The 24,927-nt window shown below is 44.8% G+C and overlaps 3 protein-coding genes and 1 non-coding gene across 4 annotated transcripts in view; 2 read left to right on the top strand and 2 right to left on the bottom strand.

The window, feature by feature from the left end:
- Positions 1 to 24,927, bottom strand: part of LOC145363731 (uncharacterized) — a 469,439-nt gene that overhangs the window by 198,624 nt on the left and 245,888 nt on the right. The window lies entirely within an intron of this gene.
- Positions 1 to 24,927, top strand: part of LOC145363620 (uncharacterized) — a 52,297-nt gene that overhangs the window by 6,167 nt on the left and 21,203 nt on the right. Inside the window, exon 3 of the mRNA XM_080218803.1 lies at positions 13,222 to 13,342. Coding sequence (XP_080074929.1) covers positions 13,222 to 13,342 — 121 coding nt within the window. The remainder of the gene's footprint in view (positions 1 to 13,221; positions 13,343 to 24,927) is intronic.
- LOC145335588 (uncharacterized) lies at positions 1,242 to 10,149 on the bottom strand. The gene is made up of 3 exons (XM_080181395.1): positions 9,979 to 10,149; positions 7,529 to 8,410; positions 1,242 to 2,926 (listed from the first exon to the last, which is right to left on the bottom strand). The coding sequence occupies exons 2-3, from the start codon at positions 8,104 to 8,106 to the stop codon at positions 2,467 to 2,469; spliced, it is 1,038 nt and encodes a 345-aa protein (XP_080037521.1). The 5' UTR covers positions 8,107 to 8,410; positions 9,979 to 10,149; the 3' UTR covers positions 1,242 to 2,466.
- Positions 22,985 to 23,148, top strand: LOC145335662 (U1 spliceosomal RNA). The gene has a single exon (XR_013885295.1). It is a non-coding gene; the product is annotated as a U1 spliceosomal RNA (small nuclear RNA).

The raw sequence follows: 24,927 nt of genomic DNA, 5'->3' as shown, positions 1-24,927 counted from the left end.
AGTATGAATTTTGTCGAATTTTCCTTGTCTTCAACTTGGGCAAAGGGTCATCCTGACGTGAAATGTTGTCTCTATGCTCTCTCTACATGTCCTGTCAGAATTGCTGAGATTGTCCAGCATTTTCTGTTTTTAGCTCAGGTTCCTGCAACAGCAGAATTTTGCCGTTATACCAATTCTTGTTGGATAAGGGAATCAAAAATATCGGATATGGAACTAGAATATGAGGAATTTAACACAAACAGATCAGCCCTGATCTAAATAAATGGTGGAGCAGACTCAAAGGGCCAAATGGCCGACTTCTGCTCCTGTGTTGAATGTTGGTCACAAATTCCTGAGGATTGTGAAACAAGGCTGGAAGATTCGCCTTGCTTGTGTTGGTGAGAAAATGTCCAGGAGAACCATCACTGTGAAGGACAGTCTGGGATTAAAAGGTTGCCAGACTGGAAAAGGAAAACAATGGAAATAAACCCTCGGGAGTGAAAAATCTTTGAGAACTGAGTGTCAACGTTCCAAAACAGCGTAAAATATAACCATTGACTGAGATATTTGATCGTGTTAAGAGCAAAGGGCAAAGTGCAATCTTAAAGTTTAAGGGCAATGTTTCCTACAAAAAAAATTTAGTCATTGTTGCCTCCAGTTTGTTGGAGTAAATGCCATAAATTTGAAGTTTTGTCATGTGATTCTTTAATTTACTCACGGGGTTTAGAATTCATTTTTTTTAAATTGTTGATCATTATAGAGATCCTAACAGTTCATTTAAAGCCACAAGTTTTGACTTCCCATTTGAACCTGGGGCACCTTTCTGTCTCTCTATTGCTCCTGTCAATGAGAGCCAGGCGAAAGAGCTGAGGGCTGAACGTAGCTGAGAATAACGGGGCCTGCGCCCCAGTTGGGAAGCTGTCCTGGGCGTCGCACTAATAGAGAGTCAGGAAGTTGCTGGAGCACTGAGTGGGAAAAGGGCCTCCAACCAATTGTTATATCAGTCACTCAGCTAAAGATAAACCTGTCTCTTTAAATACATATACAGGGAAGAGGCTGCAATGAAATCTGTCCCTTTTAACCTGCACAAAAGCAGGAGGCTGAGATTGACGGCCTGCAGGAGGAGTCCATTCAGCCCATCGTGTTGCTGCTATCTCTTTGAAAGGACCCTCTCATTTATCCAACTGCTCTGCTCTTTCCCCACAGCCCTGCAAATTCTTCCCTTTGGAAAGATTCAATTGAATCTGCTTTCAGGCAGATCAGAACAACTCGCTGTGTCAAAAAATAAAATAAAATCTCATCTCCCCCTCTGGCTCCTTTGCCAATTACCTTAGAGAGACTCACTTTCTGTTAAAGAGCCTGCCAACCCCTCTCACCCACTTTCCCTAAAGTCCATCAATCTCATCAGGAAAAGTCCAGAACAATCAAATATTTTTACTGATAAAAGTTTATTAAAGAAACAGAATATGGTTAAAACAAACAGAAAATGACTTGAGGATCAAAGACAACCAGAGGAAAAGGATGTTCACAATGTTCTGGACACAAATGGTTTCTCTTTAATTTATCTGTAGCCTGCTCCCTGCCCTCTTTGTGGAACACCCTCCGCTCAGTCCACAAGCATGACCCTGACCTTCCGCTTGCCATTAGAATTCCCCACCTTGCTCTCACACTCACATTTCTGTCCTCGGCCTGCTGCAATGTTCCGGAGAAGCCCAACACAAGCTGGACAAACAGCCCCTCATCTTCCGATGGGGCACTTTACAGCCTTCTGGAATCAACATTGAGTTCAACAACTTCACATCCTGAACTTTCTACTCCATTTTGATTTGTTTTTTGCTGAGTGCCAGTCTGCATCTTGTTTTCATGTTTTTTTGCTTCCAGACAGAGGAATCCTTTATTCTGCCATTAACACTTACTCTGGACCAAGGCTTTGTTTCTTTATTACAACCATTACCTCTCCCTTTGCCTTTTGTTCCAGGACACTTTCGTCATTTAATCTCACCCACCCGCTAACCAATCCCTGACTTCCCCTTTCATTCTACCTGACCCTCCCTCCTTTCTCACCAGCAAACCCATCACATTTCTCCCTCTCTTTTGTTTTGAAGTAGAATTACATTGTTTCACATCCATTAACTCTGTTTCTCTCTGTCCACAGATGCTGTAGACCTGTGTTTTTCCAGCTCTTTGTATATTTATTTTAGATCTACTTGTAGTGGCAGGAAAAACACTATTTACTATCCAGGATATTTACTATCCAGAATAAAATAAATGTCCTTCATAAGCTTTTGTGGATCATTTCAGCAGAAATGTGCTCTCTCAGGCTCAAAGAGCATCAACCCACTGGAAGCAAAGTCGTGAGACCGGCCAGTCCAGCAGAAAGAAACCCTCTGACTCTCCCACTTCACCCACTGTCAGAATGAACATGGTTCAGTCCTGGATGTGATTAACAATAACAATAGCAATAACAGCAGAATCCAACCCCTGTCATCACTTGTGAACTCGCTGGTGTCTCTGCAGGGATGTTGACTGAGTGAATCCCTTTCCACATACAGAGCAGGTGAATGGTCTCTCCCCAGTGTGAACTCGAACATGTACCTGCAGTCTGGATAACTGCGTGAATCTCTTCCCACAGTGAGAGCAGGTAAACAGTCCCTCCCCAGTGTGAACCCGCTGGTGTGTCAGCAGGCTGGCTGCCCGAGTGAATTCCTTTCCACACACAGAGCAGATAAATGGCCTCTCCCCAATGTGAGTTCGCTGGTGTTCCTGCAAGTTGAATGAATCAATGAATCCCTTCCCACACACAGAGCAGGTGAATGGTTTCTCCCCAGTGTGAATTCGCTGGTGTCTCTGCAGGTGGGATGACGTTCTGAACCTTTTTGTGCAGTGAGAGCAGTTGAATGGTCTCTCCTTGGTGTGAATGTGCTGGTGGTCCCTCAGATCCTGAGACCTTTTGAATTCACTCCCACAGTCAGAGCATTTAAAGGGTCTCTCACTGGTGTGAACTCGCTGGTGTTCCCGCAGGTTGGATGTTGATCTAAATCTCTTTGAGCATTGAGAGCAGCTGAACGGTTTCTCTTCAGTGTGAATTCGCTCGTGTCTCAGCAGTTCCTGCAACCTTTTGAAGCCACTTCCACAATCGGAGCATTTAAAGGATCTCTCATTAGTGTGAGTGACTTTGTGGTTCAACAGCTTGGAGATATAAGTGAATCCCATACCACACACAGAGCAGGTGAATGGCCACTCCCCAGTGTGACTGCGTCGATGAGTTTCCAGCCGAGATGGGAATCTGAATCCCTTCCCACAGTCCCCACATTTCCATGGATTCTCCATGGTGCAGGAGTCCTTGTGACTCTCCAGGTTAAACAATCAGTTAAATGTCACACAGAACACGGGTAAAGTCTTTTTCTGCTGTGAATGCTGCGGTATATTTTCAGGCTGTGTAACTGGTTAAAGCTCTTTCCACAGTCAGTGCACTGGAACACTCTCACTCGGGTGAGTGTGCGTCGATGCTTTTCCAGTCACACTGACGTTTAAAGCCTTCTGAAGCAGACAGAATACAGAAACATTTCTCCTTCTAGATTCAAAGGCCAATGGTATTCAGGTCCAGATGAATTGAGCGACTGTCAGGTCTTGACGTGGCATATAGTTTGGGATTTCTGTCGATGGATCCTAACCTTCTGATATCCTATAAAAGCAGTTTGCAGCAGTTACTACAGGATCAAAATTCAGAACAGACAATTCTAGTTTCAATGGAACATTCTTTCCCCACTCATTCCCCTAAATCTGTAAGTTGGTTAAGATACAAGGGGTTGTGATTAGTCATGCTCTTGAACTTGCTGCCTATGAGGGTAGTCAAGCAGAGATGATCAGTAATTTCTAAATGAGATTGGATGGGTGCTGCAGGGTTACAGAATGGGACCCACTCCAGACTGATAGGATTGCTTAACAGAGAGTCAGCAGGGATTCAATTTGTCCAATGGATTCCTCCTTTGCTGTAATGACTCTGACTGGAAATATATAACGTAGCTACAGTATTATATTACAAGAAATAATAATAAGTGTACTTCGTGACAGAACCATCCAATATATATCATGTAACCATACTGTCATAATTCTGTTCTCAGAGTTTTAAAGCACAGCAAGAGGCCCATTGTATTTGTGCCAGCTCTCAAGCACTGATCTGTTCTAATCCCACCTTCCACCACTTGGTCAGTAGCAGCCTTATATGTTATGGCACGTCAAATACTTATCCAAATGCTTCTTAATGTTGAGCGTTCCCAGCTCTACCATCCTTTCAGGCAGTGAGTTCCCAATTCCAACCACCCTCTGGTGAAAACCTTTTCCCTCAAAGCCCTCTAAATCTCCTGCCCCTCATCTTAAATCCATGTCCCTGGATATTGACCCAGCTACTAAAGGTCAGTGAACTGAGGGTCCATATTTTTGTACATCTCAATCAGGTTCCCCCCTCAGCCTTCTCTGCTTTAGGGAGACCAATTCAAGCCTAACCAATCTCTCTTCATGACTGAAACATTCCAGCCCAGGCAACATCCTGGTGAATTCCCCCTGCACCTTCTCCAGTGCAATCACATCCTTCCTAAAGTGTGGCGACCCGAACTGCAGATAGTAATCTACCATTTTATACACTCAATCATAACCTGCCTGCTGATGCCTTCGCTAAAAAAGACAAATATCCCATATCCCTTCTTAATCTGCCCTGCTGTCCTCAAAGTGCTATGGACATGGACCCCAAGATCCCTCTGGTCCTGTGTACTTCCTGGTGTCCTATTGTTCATTGTGTATTCCCTTGCCTTGTTAGTCCTTCCAAAATGCATCACCTCAGACATTTCAGGTTAAATTACATTTGCCACTGTTCTGCCCATCGAACCAGCCAGTCATATTGTCCTGTAATCTAAGGCTTTCCTCTTTACTATTTACCACAACACCAATTGTTGGACCATCAGCAAACTTACTGACCGAACCCCCACATTCATGTCCACAGGAAGCTCCGCGCGGCCATTGATACAAGGCCCGAACTCTGATTGGCTGGAGGACCAGCCCCCATCCGGTCCTCCACGCGTTGCCATTGGTCAATCTCCCGCATGTAGACAATAAGGGGCGGAACCTGAGCCCACGTGGGGGTGGGCGGGGCTTTGACCGCCTGCCGCGCTGAGCTGGTGTCCAATCCGCAGTGTTTTCCTTCTGTAACCAGTGATATTGCTGCCAAAGGGACAGTGTGTGCTGGGAACGCCCCTCTGAGTCATTGTGACGGCACAATGGAGCCCTGCCTGAATCAGCCAATTGCAATCACTCTGCTCCGCGGTGACGTCTCCGGGTTCAGGCGCACGGACCCGGGAGCCCCGCCCCCACCCATTGTTCCCCCAGTCTGTACATTCCACACATTGTCAGTCCAGTCAGATAGACAGATATCTGTCTGGCAGCCTGCATGGAGACTTTCAGCTCTCTGTCCAGGACAGGATGTAGAGATGCCGGCGTTGGACAGGGGTAAACACAGTTAGAAGTCTCACAACACCAGAATAAAGTCCAACAGGTTTATTTGACAGCAAAAACCACTAGCTTTCGAAGTGCTGCTCCTTCATCTTGTGAGTGGGATTTCAGTTCACAAACAGACCATATAAAGACACAAACTCAATCTACAAAATAATGAGACAGGACACAGCAAGAAGTCTCACAACAGGGCAGGAAGCAGTGAGCATGGATCTGTTAATCAGCTTGAATCAGTGCCTACAGGCGAATGAATATTAGATACAACAGTGAGAATGGAGGGAGTGTTGGGTAAAGGGCAGCACATCGGAAAGCACTGCTGCCTCACAGCGCCAGGGACCAGGGTTCAATTCCCAACTTGGATCACTAAGTGTGCGGACTCTGCATGTTTTCCCTATGCCTGTGTGGCTTTCCTCCGGTTACTCCAGTTTCCTCTCACAATCCAAAAGACATGTTGGTTAGGCACATTGGCCACGCCAAATTCTCCTCAGTGTAACCAAACAGGTGCCGGAGTGTGACAACTTGGGGATTTTCACAGTAAACTTCATTGCAATGTAAGCCAACTTCTGCCACTAATAAATAAAACAGATTCAGATTTACACCTTTTGGAGAATAAGAGAGGAAATAATGTCCCATCAAGACTAGAACTCCTGTTTTGAATTTCTACCTGTAGTGACTGTGATGTCTGTTGTAAACACCTTTTACAGGGTATTAGAAGGTGAGGATTTACAGACAGAAATCTGCAACTTCACATACAATCTGCCAGAGTCATTTGATTCCTTGCGACCAGAATATCATCGGCTTTGAATCTAGAAGGAGAAATGTTTCTCTGTTCTGTCGGTTTAGACCATAAGACATCGGAGCAGAATTAGGCCACTCGGCCCATTGCATCTGTCTGCCATTCAATCATGGCTGATATTTTTCTTATCCCCATTCTGCTGCCTTTTTCCCATAACTCCAGATCCCCTTATTAATCAAGAACCTATGTCTGTCTGAAAGACACTGGCCTGGTTTCCACAGCCTTCTACAGCAAAGAGTTCCACAGATTCACCACTCTCTGGCTGATGAAATTCCTTCTCATCTATTTTAAAGAATCGTCCCTTTAGTCTGAGGTTGTGCCCTCTAATTCCAGTTTTTCCTACTGGTGGAAACATCCTCTCCATGTTCACGCTATCCAGGCCTCGCAATATCCTGTAAGTTTCAATAAGATCCCCCCCTCATCCTTCTAAACTCCATGCAGAGTCCTCAACCATTCCTCATATGACAAGCTCTTCATTCCAGGGATCATTCTTGTGAACCTCCTCTGGACCCTTTCCAAGGCCAGCACATTGTTCCTTAGACATGGGGCCCAAAACTGCTCACAATATCCCAAATGGGGTTTCAAATGATTTTAAACATTAGTCTGACTGGAACGACACCAAACACACACACACACACACACCTGAGTGAGAATGTTCCAGTGCACTGACTATGAAAAGAGCTTTAACTGATTCCCCATCCTGAAAAAAACATTGTACCATTCACAGCAGGGAGAGACCATATACATGTGCATGAACCAGGCTTCAGCTGATTGCCTTGTCTGGAGAGATGTAGGGAGGGCTGTCCTTTATTCAGCTATTAAACTTACTGTGGACCAATGCTTTATTTGTTTACGACAACTAATAAATCTCCCTTTGCCTTTTGCTCCAAGATATTTTTTTCCACAGATGCTGCCGGACGAGCTGCATTTTTTCAGTTCTTTCTGCATTTATTTTAAGCTTACGTGCAGTGGGGGGGAAACACATTATTTACAACCAGGTAACATAAATGTCTTTCATTGACTTATGTAGATCATTTTCATGGGAATGTGCTCTCCCAGGCTCAAAGAGCATCAGCCCACTGGAAGCAAAGTTAGGAGACCGGCCAGTCCAGCAGAAAGAAACCTTCCGACCCTCCCACCTCACCAACTGTCAGGATGACCATGGTTCAGTCCTGGATGTGATTAACAGCAGAATCCAACCCATGTAAGGAATTGTGAACTTGCTGGTGTCTCAGCAGGAGTGTTGACCGACAGAATCCCTTTCCACACTCAGAGCAGGTGAACGGCCTCTCCCCAGTGTGAACTCGCTGGTGTGTCTGCAAGGTAGATAACTGAGTGAATCCCTTTCCACAGTCAGAGCAGATGAACGGTTTCTCCCCGGTATGAAATTGATGGTGTCTCACCAGAGTGGAGGAATCTCGGAATCGCTTCCCACACTCAGAGCAGCTGAATGGTCTTTCCCCAGTGTGTACTCTCTGGTGTTTCTGCAGAGTGGATGAATCTCTGAATCCCTTTTCACACTCAGTGCAGATGAATGGCCTCTCCCCAGTATGAACTCGCTGGTGTCCGAGCAGGTTGGATGACTGAGTGAATCCCTTCCCACAGTCGGTGCAGATAAAAGGCCTCTCTCCTGTGTGAACTCGCTGGTGTGTCCGCAGATGGGATAACTGAGTGAATCCCTTCCCACAGTCAGAGCAAGCAAACGGCCTCTCACCAGTGTGAATGCGTCTATGACTTTCCAGGCTTGATGGGGTAATGAAGCCCTTCCCACATTCCGCACATTTCCATGGTTTCTCCATGGTACAGGTGTCCTTGTGTCTCTCCATATTCAAGAATCCACACGCACAGAACACGTGTAGTGTTCTTTCCCAGTTCAAAAGGTAATGTTTTGAAAACTTGTGTAACTAGTTAAAGCTGAAACACTCTCACTCAGATGTGCATGTGTCTCGGTGCTTTTCCAGTCACACTGATGTTTAAAATCTTCTGTAGCAGACAAAACAGACAAACGTTTCTCCTTCGAGATTCAAATGCTGCTGATATTCAGCTCCCGATGAATTGAGTGACTCTGTCAGATGTTGATGTGACATTTGGTTTGAGATTTCAGTCTGTAAATCCTCATCTTCTGATATCCTGTAAAAGAGTTTACAAAAGTCATTTCTGGTAGAACAGGATAGAAATTTAAAACAGACAATTCAAATTTCTACAGAGCATTCTTTCCTCTCTTATTTGGCACAGTGCATTGCTCTCTCACAGCACCAAGGATCTGGTTTTGATTCCAGCTTGGATCACCATCTGTCCAGAGTCTGCACGTTCTCCTTGTGTCTGCATGGATTTCCTTCTCAGGTTTCCTGCCACAGTCCAAAAGACGTGCTGGTTAAGTGCATTGGCCATACTAAATTCTCCCTCAGTCTACCTGAGTGTGGCAACTAGGGGGTTTTCACAGTAACTTCATTGCAATGTTAAGGTAAGCCTACTTGTGACATGAATAAATTTTTAAAAATCCCAAAATCTGAAAATCTCCGTGTCAGACACTCTCCTCCATTCTCACTCTGCTGAATCCAATATTCACCCTCCCAATTTTAATGAATGAGTGAATCGTGCTGATCTATCGATACAAGGTTCTGGAGTCAGACACCTAAAAATTTTAATTCAGTAAATGTACATATATCTCTCCAGATGCACAATTAGCTGTATAGAAAATGTTTGATAGGGAGTACTGTATCTTTTAATCAGAAATAGAGTGGGGGGTGTGCAAGGAAGAACTTTATTTAGACAGCAAGTGGGAATAATCAGCAAATCACACCAGTGCTGCAAGTGGAGAAGAATAATTTAAAATAATTTGGGTCGGATGTGTGAATGAAATAAACTTGCAGGGTAAAGGGTTATAGAGGGGGAATGGGATTGACTTTGTTGTCCAACAGAGAATCGGGATGGACTCGAGTTACTGAATGGACTCCCCTGCGCAGTAATGACTCTGACTGGAAATTTATATTGTAAATACAGACTAGAAATAATAAATGTATTTTATCATAGAACCATTATCGTATAGCTGATCTGTAACATGTAACAACATTAGATGTATCTTTGTCCTACACTTACTGTCTCCTTAAATGTCAGCCATCTCCTGATGTTCCCAATGGTGGGTGAGTCCAGAACTAGGGGTCAGAGTTTGAAGATAAGGGGTAAATCTTTTAGAAATGAAGTGAGAAGAAATTTCTTCACCCAGAGAGTGGTGAATGAGTGGGATTCACTACCACAGAAAGTAGTTAAGGCCAAAACGCTGTGTGATTTCAAAAATAAATCAGATAGAGCTCTTGAGGTTCAAGGGTTATGGGGGGCGGGGGGGGAATCAGAATATTGAATTTGATGATCATCCATGATCATAATGAATGGTAGAGTAAACGCAAAGGACTGAATGGCCTACTCCTGCTTCTCATTTCCATCTCCTGGGGAAACCAGCCCTTTAATTGTGAACATTAGGAAAGAGACCATCCTTTTAGCCAGACAAATCAACCTATCAAGCTGAGGGAGCAAAGGATGTCAATGTCTTTAAAAGAGAGAGAGACCTGGGCCAATCTTTCCAGAGTCTGCACCCTCCCTGGACTCACTTCCTTTCCCTTCAGTTACTGCAAGTCCCCAGTTTCCCCCAGAATGAGAGAAGAAATGGAAAGGGGGAGAGAAGAAAGTGTTTTACTCACAGATGTTACAGACAGGAGCAGGTCTGAGTCTGAAGCTCATCAATCCAACTTCCGCATTGTGACGTCAGAATGGAGTGCTGCCTGGATCAGCCAATCACTCTGCTCCGTGGTGACGTCTCCGGGAGCCCCGCCCCCACCCACTGTTCCACCCCTCCTCGAGCCAAGGTTTCCAGACAAGCGGCTGGCGGCTCCGGCCAGAGCGAGAAGCCGCTCGGTGATCTCCCCCTCCCCCCCGGCCCGGGACAGTGATTGTCCAAGGGAGAGGGAAACTGCGCATGCGCAATGCTGCCTGCCCTCCCCGACTTGCTTGCTGAGGTCCTGACCAATGGGAAAGGCTGGAAGACCGGAAAAACACTGCCCCCTCCAGCCAATCAGAGCTCTCCCATTGTCTGAATGCGGAAGTTGGACAATGAGCTTGTTCATTCCTGCCCAGCAAAGCTGCTGCTGCTGCTCTCTCTCTGAATGAAGATTGAGCTTCAGACAGACTCAAACTTCCTCCCGTCTGCAACATCTGTGAGTAAAACACTTTCTTTTCTCCACCTTTCCATTCCTTTTCTCATTCTGGGGGAAACTGGGGACTTGCAGCAACTGAAGGGAAAAGAAGTGAATTCAGGGAGGCTGCAGACTCTGGAAAGATTGGCCAAGGTCTCTCTCTCTTTTAACGACATTGTTATGGAAACATAGAAGATAGGAGCAGGAGGAGGCCATTTAGTCCTTCGAGCCTGCTCCGCCGTTCATTACAATCATGGTTGATCATCTAACTCAATAGCCTAACCGTGCTTTTCCCCCAAAACCTTTGATCCCATTCGCCCCCAAGTGCCATATCCAGCTGTCTCTTGAATACAGTCAATATTTTGGCATCAACTACTTCTTGTGGTAATAAATTCTTCAGGGTCATTACTCTTTGGGTGAAGAAATGTCTCCTCGCTTCTGTCCTAAATAGTCTACCCTGAATCCTCAGACGGTGACCCCCGGTTCTGGACTCCACCAAGAACATCCTCCCTGCATCTATCCTGTCTCGACCTCTTAGAATTTTGTAAGTCTCTATGAGATCCCCCCTCATTCATCTGAACTCCAATGAAAACAAACCTAACCTCAGTCTCTCCTCATACACCAATGCTGCGATTCCCTGAATTAGCCCAGAAAACATCCTTTGCTCCCTCAGCTTGACACACTTATTTGTCTGTCTAAAAGGATGGTCTTTTTCCTAATGTTCATAATTAAAGGGCTGGTTTCCCCAGGAGATGGCTGACATTTAAGGGTATAGTACATTAACATAGGACAGAGATATGGCTAGTGTTATTATATGGTACCCAGATTAGATATATTATTTATGTTTATGTAATAAAATACATTTATTATTTCTTGCATTGTAATATAATGCTGTAGCGATGCTATACGTTTCCAGTCATTAAGTCATTACAGCACAGAAGGAATCCATTCGGTAACTCAAGTCCACGCTAACTCTCTGTATAACATTCCAGTACCATTCCCACTCGATATCCCCCTTCTTCTGAAAGTTTATTTCCTTCAAGTGCCCATCCACTTTCATTTTCAAATAAAATCCATAGATATAGATGGAGATTTACAACTTTTTGGGAATGAAATAGGAAAGAATGTTCCATAGAAACTAGAATTGTCTGTTCTGGATTTCTGTCCTATTCTGACTGTCATGATTTTTGCAAACTTATTTCACAGGATATTGAACAAGGGATCACAGGTGAAAATGTCAACCCATCACATCTAGACAGTCATATTCTTTAGGATCTGAATATCATGTAATATGGAACTGTAGCTACGTTATATATTTCCAGACATCTCTACCCTCAGAGGGTTGTTGGTATTTTGGATTTCTGTTCCATGGGGACCAGTGGAGGCTGAAGATCATTGAATATATTCCAGTTAGACAGACTTTTAACTGACAGTGTTGTCAAGGATTAGGGGGAACAGACAAGAAGATGGAGCAAAAGCTAAGATGTGGGGGATTTCTTCACTCAAGGATTTGGGAAAGCTTTGGAATTCTCAACTCCTGAGGACAGTGAAGCCCCAGTCATCAACTATGTTCAAGAGAGAGATTGTTGGTTTCTAGATATTGAAGATATCAAGAGATATGTGTTTAGTGTAGAGAGAATGATGCTGAGGTAGATGAATAAATTATCTCATTTAATAGTTTAAAAGATTCAATGGCCAAATGGTCGACTGCAGCGCCTATTTGTAATGGTCTCTGTGTCCAGGACAGGAAGCAGTGAGCATGGATCTGTCAATCAGCCTGAATCACACCTTCAGGAGAGTTGGGAGGGTGAATATTAGATACAGCAGAGTGAGAATGGAGGGAGAGTGTGTGCGAAGGAGATTTACAGCTTTTTGGGACTAAAATAGGAAAGAATGTTCCATAGAAACTAGAACTGTTTGATCTAAGTTTCTGTCCTGTACTGACACTGATAACTTTTGTAAACTCATTTTACAGGATATTGAAAGAGGAATCACAGGCTGAAATCTCAAACATCACATCTAGATCTGACATAGTCATATTCCTTGGGAGCTGAATATCATCGGACTTTGAATCTAGAAAGAGAAATGATTGTCCGATCTGTTGATTTGAAAAGATTTCAAATGTCAATGTGATTGGAAAGCACCAACACACTGCCACACTCGAGCGAGAGTGTTCCAGTGCACTGACTGAAGAGCTTTAACCACTTACACAGCCTGAATAACTATCACACCATTCACAGCGGGGAGAGACAACTCATGTTGTGTGTGAGAACAAGACTTCAACTGATTGTCCAAACAAGACAGCGGCAAGGACACCTGCACCATGGAGAAACCATGGAAATGTGGGGACTGTGGGAAGAGATACAGAGCCCCATCAGAGCTGGAAGCTCATCAGCGCAGCCACACTGGGGAGAGACCATTCATCTGCCGTCAATGTGGGGAGGGATTCACTCGGTTATCCCACCTGAAGACACACCAGCGAGTTCACACTGGGGAAAGACCATTCAGCTGCTCTCAGTGTGAGATGGAATTCAGTCGGTTATCCAATCTGCAGGCACATGAGCGAGTTCACACTGGGGACAGACCATTCACCTGCTCTCAGTGTAGGGAGGGATTCACTCGAATATCCAATCTGCGGAGACACCAACGAGTTCACACTGGGGAGAAACCATTCACCTGCTCTCACTGTGGAAAACCATTCACTCAGTTACGCAGCCTGCAGAGACACCAGCAAGCTCATGCTGGGGAGAGGCCATTCTCCTGCTCTGAGTGTGGGAAGGGATTCACTGACTTATGCAGCCTGCGGAGACACCAGCAAATTCACACTGGGGAGAAACTGTTTACCTGCTCTGAGTGTGGGAAGGGATTCAGAGTTTCATCCAAGCTGCTGAGACACCAACAGATTCACAAGTGATTTCAGGGATTGGATTGTGTTGTTATTGTTTCTGCTCTCAATTACTTCCACAACTGCATTTGTTAAAGTTTATCTATAGGGGGAATTAACCTTCTCTCGCATCTTCAATCAAAGGTATTTCTGAGAGTTTAACAAGAGAACTACAAGAATGCTTAAGGAACTTATTTCAGTTATTGTCGTTGTAAAACACATGCTAAGTACCTTTGCTGGTGTATGGATGATATTTTTGGATCGAATACTTTGATTTCTATTTGTGATTTAAATCAAACAGATTTTAAAAAGGGAAGTGTAATTAATAAAGCTTTTTTTTCAAAATTTTTGAACCTGGAATCGTATTTATTGGCCAGAGACATGATTCCAGGATAATTTATGAAACATGTGGGAATTTTAATCTGGATACAATTCACCCATGTGAGAATGAGAGTTTTAATTTGTCATGGTTACTTAAAATTTGGGAGATGTGAAATGATTCTGACCAATCCTGTGTTGGATTGATCTTGGGTTAAACTTCCTTTCAGGTCCAAAGATTTATTCCTGATGCAATTAACACAATGAAAAGGCTAACTCTGGAATTGGATACTGAAGGAAAAAGTTTAAAATGTGAGATTACTAAATAGAAATGATTCCCAGACTCTGTGGTCATTAGACTAAAACAAAGGAAGGGTGCTGACATCCATTTGCGAACTTTTAGTCCACCCCTTTTCAAACTAAGGGAGTCTGTGTACAAAGAAAGCCCAAGGATGGTAGATAAGGGGGTCTGGAAAACACCATGATGGGGGCCCCTATCTGTGAGATGATCACAAAGCCCCATAATGCCCAGATACTAATTTCATTGGCTCGATATATAATTAATGTAATTTATAACCATTCTGAATGAATTCTGTCCAGCTGGGATGGGCTGAGTAACTGTATAAAAATTGATGTTTTTCTTTGTTGGGTGGAGTTGCACATGGTCAGTCCCTGTAGCTTCTCCCCGCTGGCGTAACTCAATAAACTGTTTATCGATTGAATCAGGCTTGAGTGTTGAGTGATTCTTCTGAGTTCATTCCCTCCAACACACTGGGTACATTACCACTTCATCCTTGGGAGTGGCCTGATAGGCCATGGTCCAGACTACAGGTGGACTTTGGGGGACCTTTCATGAATCATGTGTTTGGTTGTTGTAGATGTGCATTTGAAATGGTTAGAAGCACAGATCATGGGGAATATTCCAGCTCCTGTGGCAATAGAGAAGCTGTCAGATTTTCACAAGCCCTGGGTTACTAGTTTTGCTTGTTTCAGTTAACGATACTGTTTACAATGTAAAGGAATGGTATACGCCATGTGCATAGTGCACTGTTTCATCTGGCTACAAATGGTCTAGCAGAAAGAGCTGTTCAAACTCTGAAGAAGGGATTGAAGAGAATGGCAGGGGATACTTTAAAAACAAAGCTCTCAAGACTTTTGTTTCAGTTTCGTATCACACTCTCCTGTGGAATCCTTAGGTACAAGGCTGAAGTCTCATCTGGATCTGCTTCATCCCGATTTCAGAACAGAAGTGAGCAAGAGCCAAGAGAAGCAGAAGGAGGGACATGACTACCATGCCAAAGAAAAGCAGTTCAAACCGGGTGATCAGGTTTACATCAGAAACTTTGCGTGTCACCAAAGATGGTTACTGGGAATAAGTTTAAACCAAAGTGGTCCAGTATCTTTGGTCGTGGGACTGTAAAATGGAAGGGTTGTTCACAGACACCAAGACCATATTCGCTTGGGGTTTGACCCCGAGTCAGGAACAGTTTCAGAGTCAATAACCATTACTGAGAACGTGGCAGAGGGTCATGCTGCTGTGGATGTTCACCTGGAAATGATTCCTGTGTTTCCAGCTTTGCCAGTTGACTCTGCTGTGGGAGTGGAAGAGGAACATTCATGCACAGATTCTCAAACTACCTCTTCACCTCCCATTCCAGATCCACCATTACAAGATTTACCAGTGGTATTGTACAGGTCGTAATGGAACTGCAAAGCTCCTGACAGGGCTCCGTATCGTTAAAGACATCATTTTTGTTGTATTTCTGTCCGGATGGGGGAATTGAAATTTAAGGGGAGGAGAGGTGTTACAGAGTGTTCTTCTCAACCTTTCTCCCTTCTGAGCATGTGTGGGCTTTGGGCAGGCTGGTCCCAGTGTTCCTGTTTTCTTTTGCTTGCCGCTGTTTTATTAAACTTTGTTCTTTATTTATATAGAGAACACGGTTACTCAGCTATTAATCTAAACACATTCCAAGCATTCCAGTTCAATGAGGCAAACAAGAACAGGAGTCACTCTTAATTAATCCAACAATTTTGCTCTTTATTTAACACTTCAGGTACCAACTCAAATGTAAACAGTTGCAATTCATTAATTATTTTACTGAACTCGAGCTCCTTCCCTGTTGCCATCAGATTTTTGAATGGACCCACCTTCTATTAAGTCGATCTTTCTCTACACCCTAGCTGTGACTACAATACTATATTCTGCACCCTCTCCTCTCCTTCTCTATGAATGGTATGCTCTGTCTGTATAGTGTGCAAGAAACAATACCTTTCACTGTATGCTAATAAATGTGACAAAAATAAATTAAATCAAATACTATAGCTCTTAGCTAAACATCAACTTTACTGAATGTTAATTCTTAACTGACCATTAACTTTAATTATTTAAATGATATGACTGGATTTAGGGAAAGCTTTGACTAAGAATATCCCCGATGCAGAATCTATCTTTCTGAAGATTCCTTCAGGGAATGCCTCTTACAATCTTATTCTCTATTGTTACTGACAAACAAAGGACTGCAATGTATTTTATCTACAAATGCTTCATTTGGTTTTTGAAGATGTGAGGTTGTCCACTTTGGTAGGAATAATGGTAGGAAGGACTATTACGTGGTGCAAAACTGCAGCACGCGATGCTGCAGAGGGACCTGGGGGTCCTTGTGCATGAGTCACAAAAACCCAGCCTGCAGGTGCAGCAGGTGGTCAGGAAGGGATGCTGGCCTTCATAGCGAGGGGGATTGAATATAAAAGTAGGGAGGTCTTGCTGCAGCTGTATAGGGCACTGGTGAGGCCGCAGCTGGAGTACTGTGTGCAGTTTTGGTCACCGCACTTATGCAAGGATATTTTGGCCTTGGAGGGAGTGCAGAGGAGGTTTACTAGGCTGATTCCGGAGTGGAGGGGGTTGAACTATGAGGAGAGGTTGAATAAACTAGGCTTGTACTCATTAGAGTTTAGAAGAATGAGGGGAGACGTATAAGATGTTGAATGGGATGGATAGGATAGAGGTGGAGAGGCTCTTCCTGCTCAGAAAGGACAGTAGGACTAGAGAGCACAGCCTCAGGATAAAGCGGGGGGGGCGCAGTTTAGAACAGAGTTGAGGAGGAACTTCTTCACTCAAAGGGTGGTGAATCTCTGGAATTCTCTGCCCGTTGAAGTGGTGAAGGCTGCCTCGCTCAATATTTTTAAGATGCGGGTTGATAGGTTTTTCATAGGCAAGGGGATTAAGGGTTATGGGGAGAAGGCGGGAATGTGGAACTGAGCCACGACAGATCAGCCATGATCTTATTGAATCGCGGGGCAGGCTGGAGGGGCTGGATGGCCTACTCCTGCTCCTATTTCTTATGTTCTTATGTTCTTATGAAGATTCTCTGTCATCCAACTGTGTAATCAGAAACCGATCACACGGTTCGAATAGCCAATGAAATTACTTATGAACAATACCATTATACTGTGCCCTCAGCCCCCGACTATGCTCCTTGTACACCTATGACTGTGTGGCCAAATTCCCCTCCAATTCCATTTTCAAGTTTGCTGACAACACACTGTAGTGGATTGGATCTCAAACAATGATGAGACAGAGTACAGGAATGAGAGAGAGAATCTGGTGAACTGGTGTGGCAACAATAATTTCTCCCTCAAAGTCAACAAAATGAAGAAGATTGTCATCGACTTCAGGAAGCGTAAAGGAGAACATACCCCTATCTACATTGATGGGGACAAAGTAGAAAGGGTCAAGAGCTTCAAGTTTTTAGGTGTCCAGATCACCAACAACTTGTCCTGGTCCCCTCATGCTGACACTATATTTAAGAAAGCCCACCAATGCCTCTACTTTCTCAGAAGACTGAGGAAATTTGGCACATCAGCTACGACTCTCACCAACTTTTACAGATGCACCATAGAAAGCATTCTTTCTGGTTGTATCACAGCTTGGTATGGGCTCCTGCTCTGCCCAAAACTGCAAGGAACTACAAAATGTTGCAAATATAGCCTAATCCATCACACAAACCAGTCTCCCATCCATTGACTCTGCCTACACTTCCCACTGCCTCAGCAAAGCAGCCAGCATAATTAAGAACCCCACTCACCCCGGACATTCTCCCAGCTTCTTCCATTGGGAAGAAGTTACAAAAGTGTGAGGTCGCATACTAATCATTTCCCTGCTGCTGTCAGACCTTTGAATGGACTTACTTTGCATTAAGTTGATCTTTCTCTACACTCTAGCTATGACTATAACACTACATTCTGCACTCTCTTGTCTCCTTCTCTATAAACGGTATTTTTTGTCTGTATAGCATGCAAAAAACAATACTTTTCATTGTACGTTAATACATGTGACAATAATAAATCAAAATCAGATGACATGTCTCTTATATAACGACAATAAAATTCGATGCCACCCATACTTCTCAAAAGTAAACAAATTCCCTCATTTGGTCAACACAGGCTTCAGGCCATTGTTTCCAGACCAGAATTCTAACAGAGTTACTGTATGGCTTGCATTTATTTTTAACTAGAAGTTGACCAAAAATCCCAGCATGTTTACCTCTCAGCCAGAGAAGCCACTTGGAAGCCACTGTTGTCATTCTTATTGTTGAATCATTGTTGAAGTCATTCTTTCTCCATCTACACTGGGAAAATTATCAGTTTGCTAATCCCAGTTGCAAACACAGGACACATCCGCTATCTTTGTTCCTCTTATCTGTCCTTGCCAAGCAATCTTCACAGCTGCAGCAATTTCACACCGAGTACATCTTACCACACACTGCTCACTCAACAGCTGCTTCAGCAACTACAGCTGTTTTCACAGCCCCCGTGCTTGTGTAAGATTGGCTACTTTTCCCATCATGCCTTGTGGATGTTCAGCAGTTAGCCAGCAGGCTGCATTTTGCATTTATTTTAGATTCAGCTGTATTGGTAGGAAAAGCACGATTTAATATCTAGGAAAAGATAAATGTCCTTCATCGGCTTTTGTGGATCATTTCAGTGAAATGTGCTGTCCCAGGCTCAAAGAGCATTAGCCCACTGGAAGCAAAGTTGTGAGACCAGCAGAAAGAAACCCTCTGACCCTCTGACTTCACTAACTATCAGAATGAACATGGTTCAGTCCAGGATGTGGTTAACAGCAGCAGCAAAGAAGAATCCAACCCCTCTCATCACTTGTGAACTCACTGGTGTGTCTGAAGATTGATTAACTGAGTGAATACCTTCCCACATACACAGCAAGTGAATGGCCTCTCCCCAGTGTGAACTCACTTGGTGTCTCCACAGGCTGGATGAAGAATTAAACCTCTTCACACATTAACAGCAGCTGAACGGTCTCCCCTCTGTGTGAATGAGCTGGTGGACCATCAGTAGCTGAAAGGATTTGAATCCGCTCCCACAGTCAGAGCATTTAAAGGGTCTCTCATTGTTGTGAGCGACGTTGTGTTTCAAGAGGTGGAATAACAGAGCAAATCCCTTCACACACACACAGCAGGTGAAGGACCTTTCCCCAGTGTGAACTTGCTGGTGTGTCGTCAGTTGGGAGACAGTACTGAACTCCTTCACACATTCAGTGCAGGTAAAGTGTCTCTCTCCATTGTGAAGTCCCTGATACATAAGCAGGTTGGATGATTGAGTGAATCCCTTCCCACACACAGAGCAGGTGAATGGCCTCTCCCCGGTATGAACCTGCTGGTGTACCTGAAGGCTGGATGACCTTCTAAACCTCTTTGTGCAGTGACAGCAGCTGAACGGTTTCTCCTCAGTGTGAGTGCGCTGGTGGGAAATCCGTTCTCAAGAGCTTTTGAAGCTGCTCCTGCAGTCAGAGCATTTAAAGGGTCTCTCATTGATGTGGGTGATGTTGTCCCTGAGCAGGCTGGATAACTGAGCAAATCCCTTCCCACAAACCATGCAGATGAATGGCTTTTCCCTGGTGTGAACTCGCTGGTGTGTCTTCAGGCTGGATGACTCAGTGAATTCCTTCTCTCACACAGAGCAGCTGAATGGCCTTTTCCCAGCCTGACTGCGTTGTTGAGTTTTCAGCACAGATGGGGATATGAATCCCTTCCCACAGGTACCACATATCCACGAGTTCTCCATGGTGTTGCTGCCTTGCGACATTCCAGGATTCGTGTCAGTTAAAACTTCATCCACGCACAGTCACTCCCCGCTGTGAATGCTGTGGTATTTTTTCAGGCTGAGTAACTGGTTAAAATTCCTTCCACAGTCAGGGCACTGGAACACTCTCACTCAAGTGTGCCTGTTTATTGGTGCTTTTAAACTCACGCTGAGTTTGAAGTCTTCTGAAGCAGATAAAGAGACAAATGTTTCACCAATGTTTCAAGGCCAATGATATTCAGGTCCCAAGGAATGGTCCCAGATCCAGAAGTGATTTTGAGATATCTGCCTCTGATTCCTCCCCTTCTGATATCCTATAAACAATCTTAAAAAGTCATTCTCAGTACAAGATAGAAATCCAGAACAGACAATTCTAGTTTCTATGGAACATTCTTTCCTCCCTCCTTCCCCTAAAGCTGTGAATCTCCATCCCACACACTCTCCCTCCATTCTCACTCTGCTGCATCTAATATCCATCCTCCCAGTTCTTCTGAAGATACTGATTGACAGATCCATGCTCACTGCTTCCTGTCCTGGACACAGAGCTGAAAATCTCCATGCAGGCTGGCAGACAGATATCTGTCTATCTGACTGGACTGACAATGTGTGGAATGTACAGACTGGATTCACTTCCCTTCTCTTCAGTTGCTGCAAGTCCCCAGTTTCCCCCAGAATGAGAAAAGAAATGGAAAGGGGGAGAAAAGAAAGTGTTTTATTCACAGATATTGGAGACAGGACGAATTTTGAGTCTGTCTGAAGCTCGATCTTCATTCACACAAAGTCCGCGCTCTGATTGCCTGGAAGACCTGAGTCCTTCCGGTCCTCCGACTCTTCCCATTGGTCAACACCTCAGCATGGGGTTCTGGGGGTGGGATCTCTCCTGCACATGCGCAGCTTCCCATCTCCCTTGGACATGTGCAGTCCCGGGCCTCCAGCCCGTGCGGCGGATAGAGCGGTTTCCCTAGCGCCGGGGATTGTGGGAGTCGCAGCTGCCATTACTCATCCGGAGCCCAGTCTCCAAACCCCTGGGACTGGGATAGAAAATGGGGGCGGAGGTGCAGTAACCCCAGTCTGACACAAAGTACATGTTTCAAGAAGACGATGTAGGTATCCTAGACCAAAAAGGACAATAGCTGAGCGATTTCCGTTGCCTCAGACAGTGCTTACAACAGAAAACTAATGCTTTAAATTTTAAACATTAACATTCAATCACACCGCATTTACTTATCACATAAGACAGGTGGAGGCGTGGGGGGGGGGGCGGAAGTTGGGGTGGGGGTGGGGGGTTTCTATTGGTCCTGGTTTTGGAGACAACAACTACATCTGCTGCTGTGGTGGCACATTGGTTAGCACGGCCACCTTAAATGGCAGGGGCCGGGTTACAATTCTGGCCTTGGGTGACTGTCTGCCTGGAGTTCACATGTTCTCTCTGTGTCTACCTATGTGTTCTCCGAGTGCTTGGGTTTCCGCCCACATCCCAAATACGTGCAGATTAGGGTTATTAGCCATGCTAAATTGCCCCTTCCTTTCCCAAGATGTGAAATTTACGGAGATTAATGGGGAAAATAAGTGGGTTTGAGAGACTAGGATCTGGGTGGGATGCTCTGACATGAGTTGGTGCATACCTGATGGGCAGAATCACCTCCCTCTGTACTGTACGGATCTTATGATCACATGCTGAATAACTTGTGCTTCAGATTATTTGATTTTTGCTGAATACGGGGTGTGCTGTGCTTCAGAAGAGGTGTCACTTTGTGATTGAATTAACTTCCTCAAAGTCCCTATGTACTAACAGTTTACTAGCTCTTCAATCGGTCTGCTGTTTTCTGATAGCAAATCAAAATATCTTGTTCCAGATTCTGGTCTAACAGCGGTAGTTTTCCTCAGCACAATACACCCTACCATTTGTTCCCCTATTCCCAATGTAAAGCAGTGGTACAGTGGTCAGCGTTGATGCCTTACAGTACGAGGGACCCGGGTTCAATTCCAGCCTTGGGTGATTGTTTATGTGGAGTTTGCATGTCCTCCCCGTATCTATGTGGTTTTCCTTCAGGTGCCCCAGTTTCCTTCCACTATCCAAAGATCTGCTGGTTAAGAAGATAGGTGATGTTAAATTGTCCCTTCGTGTCCCAAGATGTGTGGGTTTGGGGAATTAGCTGCGGTAATGGTGTGGGATTATGGGGAGAGAGAATAAGAAACTCTACCAGAGAGATGGTGCAGACTTGATGGCCTGAATGGACTCCTGCTGCACTGCAGGGATTCACAAAAGCTGATGAAGGAGGTTTATTTTATCTTCATAGTAAATAGTGTTTTCCCCCATTACAGGTAGATCTAAAATAAATACAGAAAGAACTGGAAACATTCATCTGGGCTGTCAGCATCTGTAGAGAGAGAATCAGAGTTAAACTTTAACCATGGGACATAAGGAGTAGGAACAGGAGGAGGCCATTCGGCCCTCCGAGCCTGCTCTGAGATCATGACTGATCTAACACTCACTAAGTCCACTTTCCTGCCTTGTCTCTGTTATCATTAATTTCCCTGCTAATTAAAAACTTACGAACCACTCGCTGTGTGTAAATTTTTTACTTGCATCGCTTGTGCTTCTTGTGGAAATTATTTTAAATCTGTTTCCCTCTCGTTCTTGATCCTTTTACAAGGGGAAACAGTTTAGCCCCATCCACTCTGTCCAGCCCCCTCATGATTTTGACCATCTCTATCAAATCTCCTCGTAACTTCTTTTCCCCAAGGGGAACATAACCGGTCTGTAACAATATTTTAAAAAATGTAAGAGCAGATTGAGATTTTTCTGGCCCTTTACCTGGTCAGTAGTGTGAGGAGTCAGCTTTAGAGATGAGGGAGCAGTGAATCGGATGGACAGTCTCGTATTGCAGGCAGCATTGCGGGAGGGCGGTTCATTCACTTTCAGAAAACACAGAAAATAGGATCAGGAGGAGGCCATTCGTGGCCCTTCCACCCTGCAGGATTAATGTGTCCTTTTGTGGGTAATAAGCAAATAAGCACAGCGGTCTCTATATCAATGCAGTCTTTCCTCAAGTGACACAGTCCAACATGTCACTGCCATTATTGGGAAGAATTGAGCTGTTCCAGTGACAACAAATCTGAACAGGTTGAGATTATGAGTGAAAGTTGTGTCTGTGTGACCATGAGAGGTACTGCTTGATGTGGGGTGATAATATGTGAGGGTAACTGAACATACTTACCTGGCAGGGGAGAGTCAATGATCAGACAGGTTGATCTCCCAGGATGAGGCTATCCCATTGCACTCTGGGTGTGCTGAAGCCTGAAATGTCCCCAAATGTGGGATACTTGACTGCAGAATTTGTGGTAGTGGGGGACGGTGTTTGCGCTCTCCCCTGATTTCTAAATCAGAATCAGAGCTTGCAACTTAGAATACTTACTGGGTAGAGGCTGTTTTTCTGTCAGCTAACTTTGCTCCCAGAGCCAGTTGTTGACTGATTATTATGCAAGGATTAATTAATACCCCACCCACTAGCTTGTTCAATCTTCACGCATGCTCCATTGCAACTACAATATTATCAAGCCAGCCTCACAACTCTCCGTCCACTTTGCAAAGTGTAGATACACAAGCTCAGCCACACACTGGAGCCCCCAAACTCTGAAGGTTCACTCTGTCTCTATCTGACACTTCCACAGACTCATATCTTTTTTCTCTCACGTTTACACACTCTCTTCCCTCCTCTTCACTTTCTCTCTTGGATATACACCCAGACACAGAATCTCTCTCCATCTCTCACACTTGCCTATCCAGACAAAATCACTCTCCTCTCTCACTCACGGCTCCTTTTCTCTGTCTCACACACACATACATTCCCCACCCCCCGCCGTCTTACACACACACACCATAACTTCTTTCTCTCATACACACGCACACTGACTCCACTCTGTCTCAACCACACACAACCAATCGTGGGCTCTTCATTCTATCTCACAGACATACACACCATAGCTCTAGTTCCTTCTTGCACACACAATATTGACTCCACTCTCCTCTCACAAACACATAAATAAACACTGGGGTCAATTCACCCTCACCCTCACACACACACACAAACAACGCACACACAAATGATCATAAGAACATAAGAAATAGGAGCAGGAGTAGGCCAACTAGCCCTTCGAGCCTGCCCCGCCATTCAATAAGATCATGGCTGATCTGTCGTGGCTCAGTTCCACTTTCCCGCCCTCTCCCCATAACCCTTAATCCCCTCTCTTATCAAAAACCCATCAACCCGCTTCTTAAAAATATTTAGCGAGGCAGCCTCCACCACTTCAACGGGCAGAGAATTCCAGAGATTCACCACCCTTTGAGTGAAGAAGTTCCTCCTCAACTCTGTTCTAAACCGCCTCCCCTTTATCTTGAGGCTGTGCCCCCTAGTCCTACTGCCTTTTTTGAGCGGGAAGAGTCTCTCCACCTCTATCCTATCCATCCCATTCATCATCTTATACGTCTCAATGAGATCTCCCCTCATTCTTCTAAACTCTAACGAGTACAAGCCTAGTTTATTCAGCCTCTCCTCATAGCTCAATCCCCTCAACTCCGGTATCAGCCTAGTAAACCTCCTCTGCACTCCCTCCACACAAACATAGGTCCCTTCCCCAAGTTTGACTCGCAACACGGACATCCCTTGACCCGGCTCACAGCTGGACACCTAAGTCCCAACTCATTGCACAGAAAGCCAAAGACCCAGGGCTGGCGTGAGTTTGTGTCAGGGTGGAGGTCACTGCGCATTCCCCACCTCTCTTTCTATTTCAGGCCCGTGAAGTTGGAATCTAAATCTTTCCACCTGAAGTGAACAAACTATGGGGACGTCCCAATCCAATCCAGTGACTCAAAGAACAATACAGCACGAGAACAGGCCCTTCGGCCCTCCAAGTCTGCACCAATCAACTGTTCCTAACGAGACCATTCGTTTATATCCCTCCATTCCTACTTTGTGTCAGGTGAGGTCACTGCGCCCTCCACCCCCGCTTTCCATCCCAGTCGAGGAGTTTGAAGAGTGGGCTCCGAGTGAGTAATGGCCGCCACGCATCCCACAATCCCCCGCGCTACCGAAATCGCTCTATCCACCGCGTGGGCGGCTGGCCTGGTACTGCGCATGTCAAAGAGAGACAAG

The sequence above is a fragment of the Carcharhinus amblyrhynchos genome, unplaced genomic scaffold (assembly GCF_965287045.1).
Source record: "Carcharhinus amblyrhynchos unplaced genomic scaffold, sCarAmb.v2.hapA scaffold_39, whole genome shotgun sequence".
Lineage (NCBI taxonomy): Eukaryota > Metazoa > Chordata > Chondrichthyes > Carcharhiniformes > Carcharhinidae > Carcharhinus > Carcharhinus amblyrhynchos.
Note: the sequence above shows the minus strand (reverse complement) of the source record. Positions and strands in the feature narration are given on the sequence as shown.

Excerpts from the sequence above, each read along its gene's own strand:
- LOC145335588 (XM_080181395.1), bottom strand. The coding sequence starts at position 8,106 with ATGGAGAGACACAAGGACACCTGTACCATGGAGAAACCATGGAAATGT. Across the intron at positions 2,927-7,528 it reads TGTGGAAAGGGATTCTGTCG|GTCTCAGGATCTGAGGGACC; the intron begins GTCAACACTCCT and ends TGAATTCAAAAG.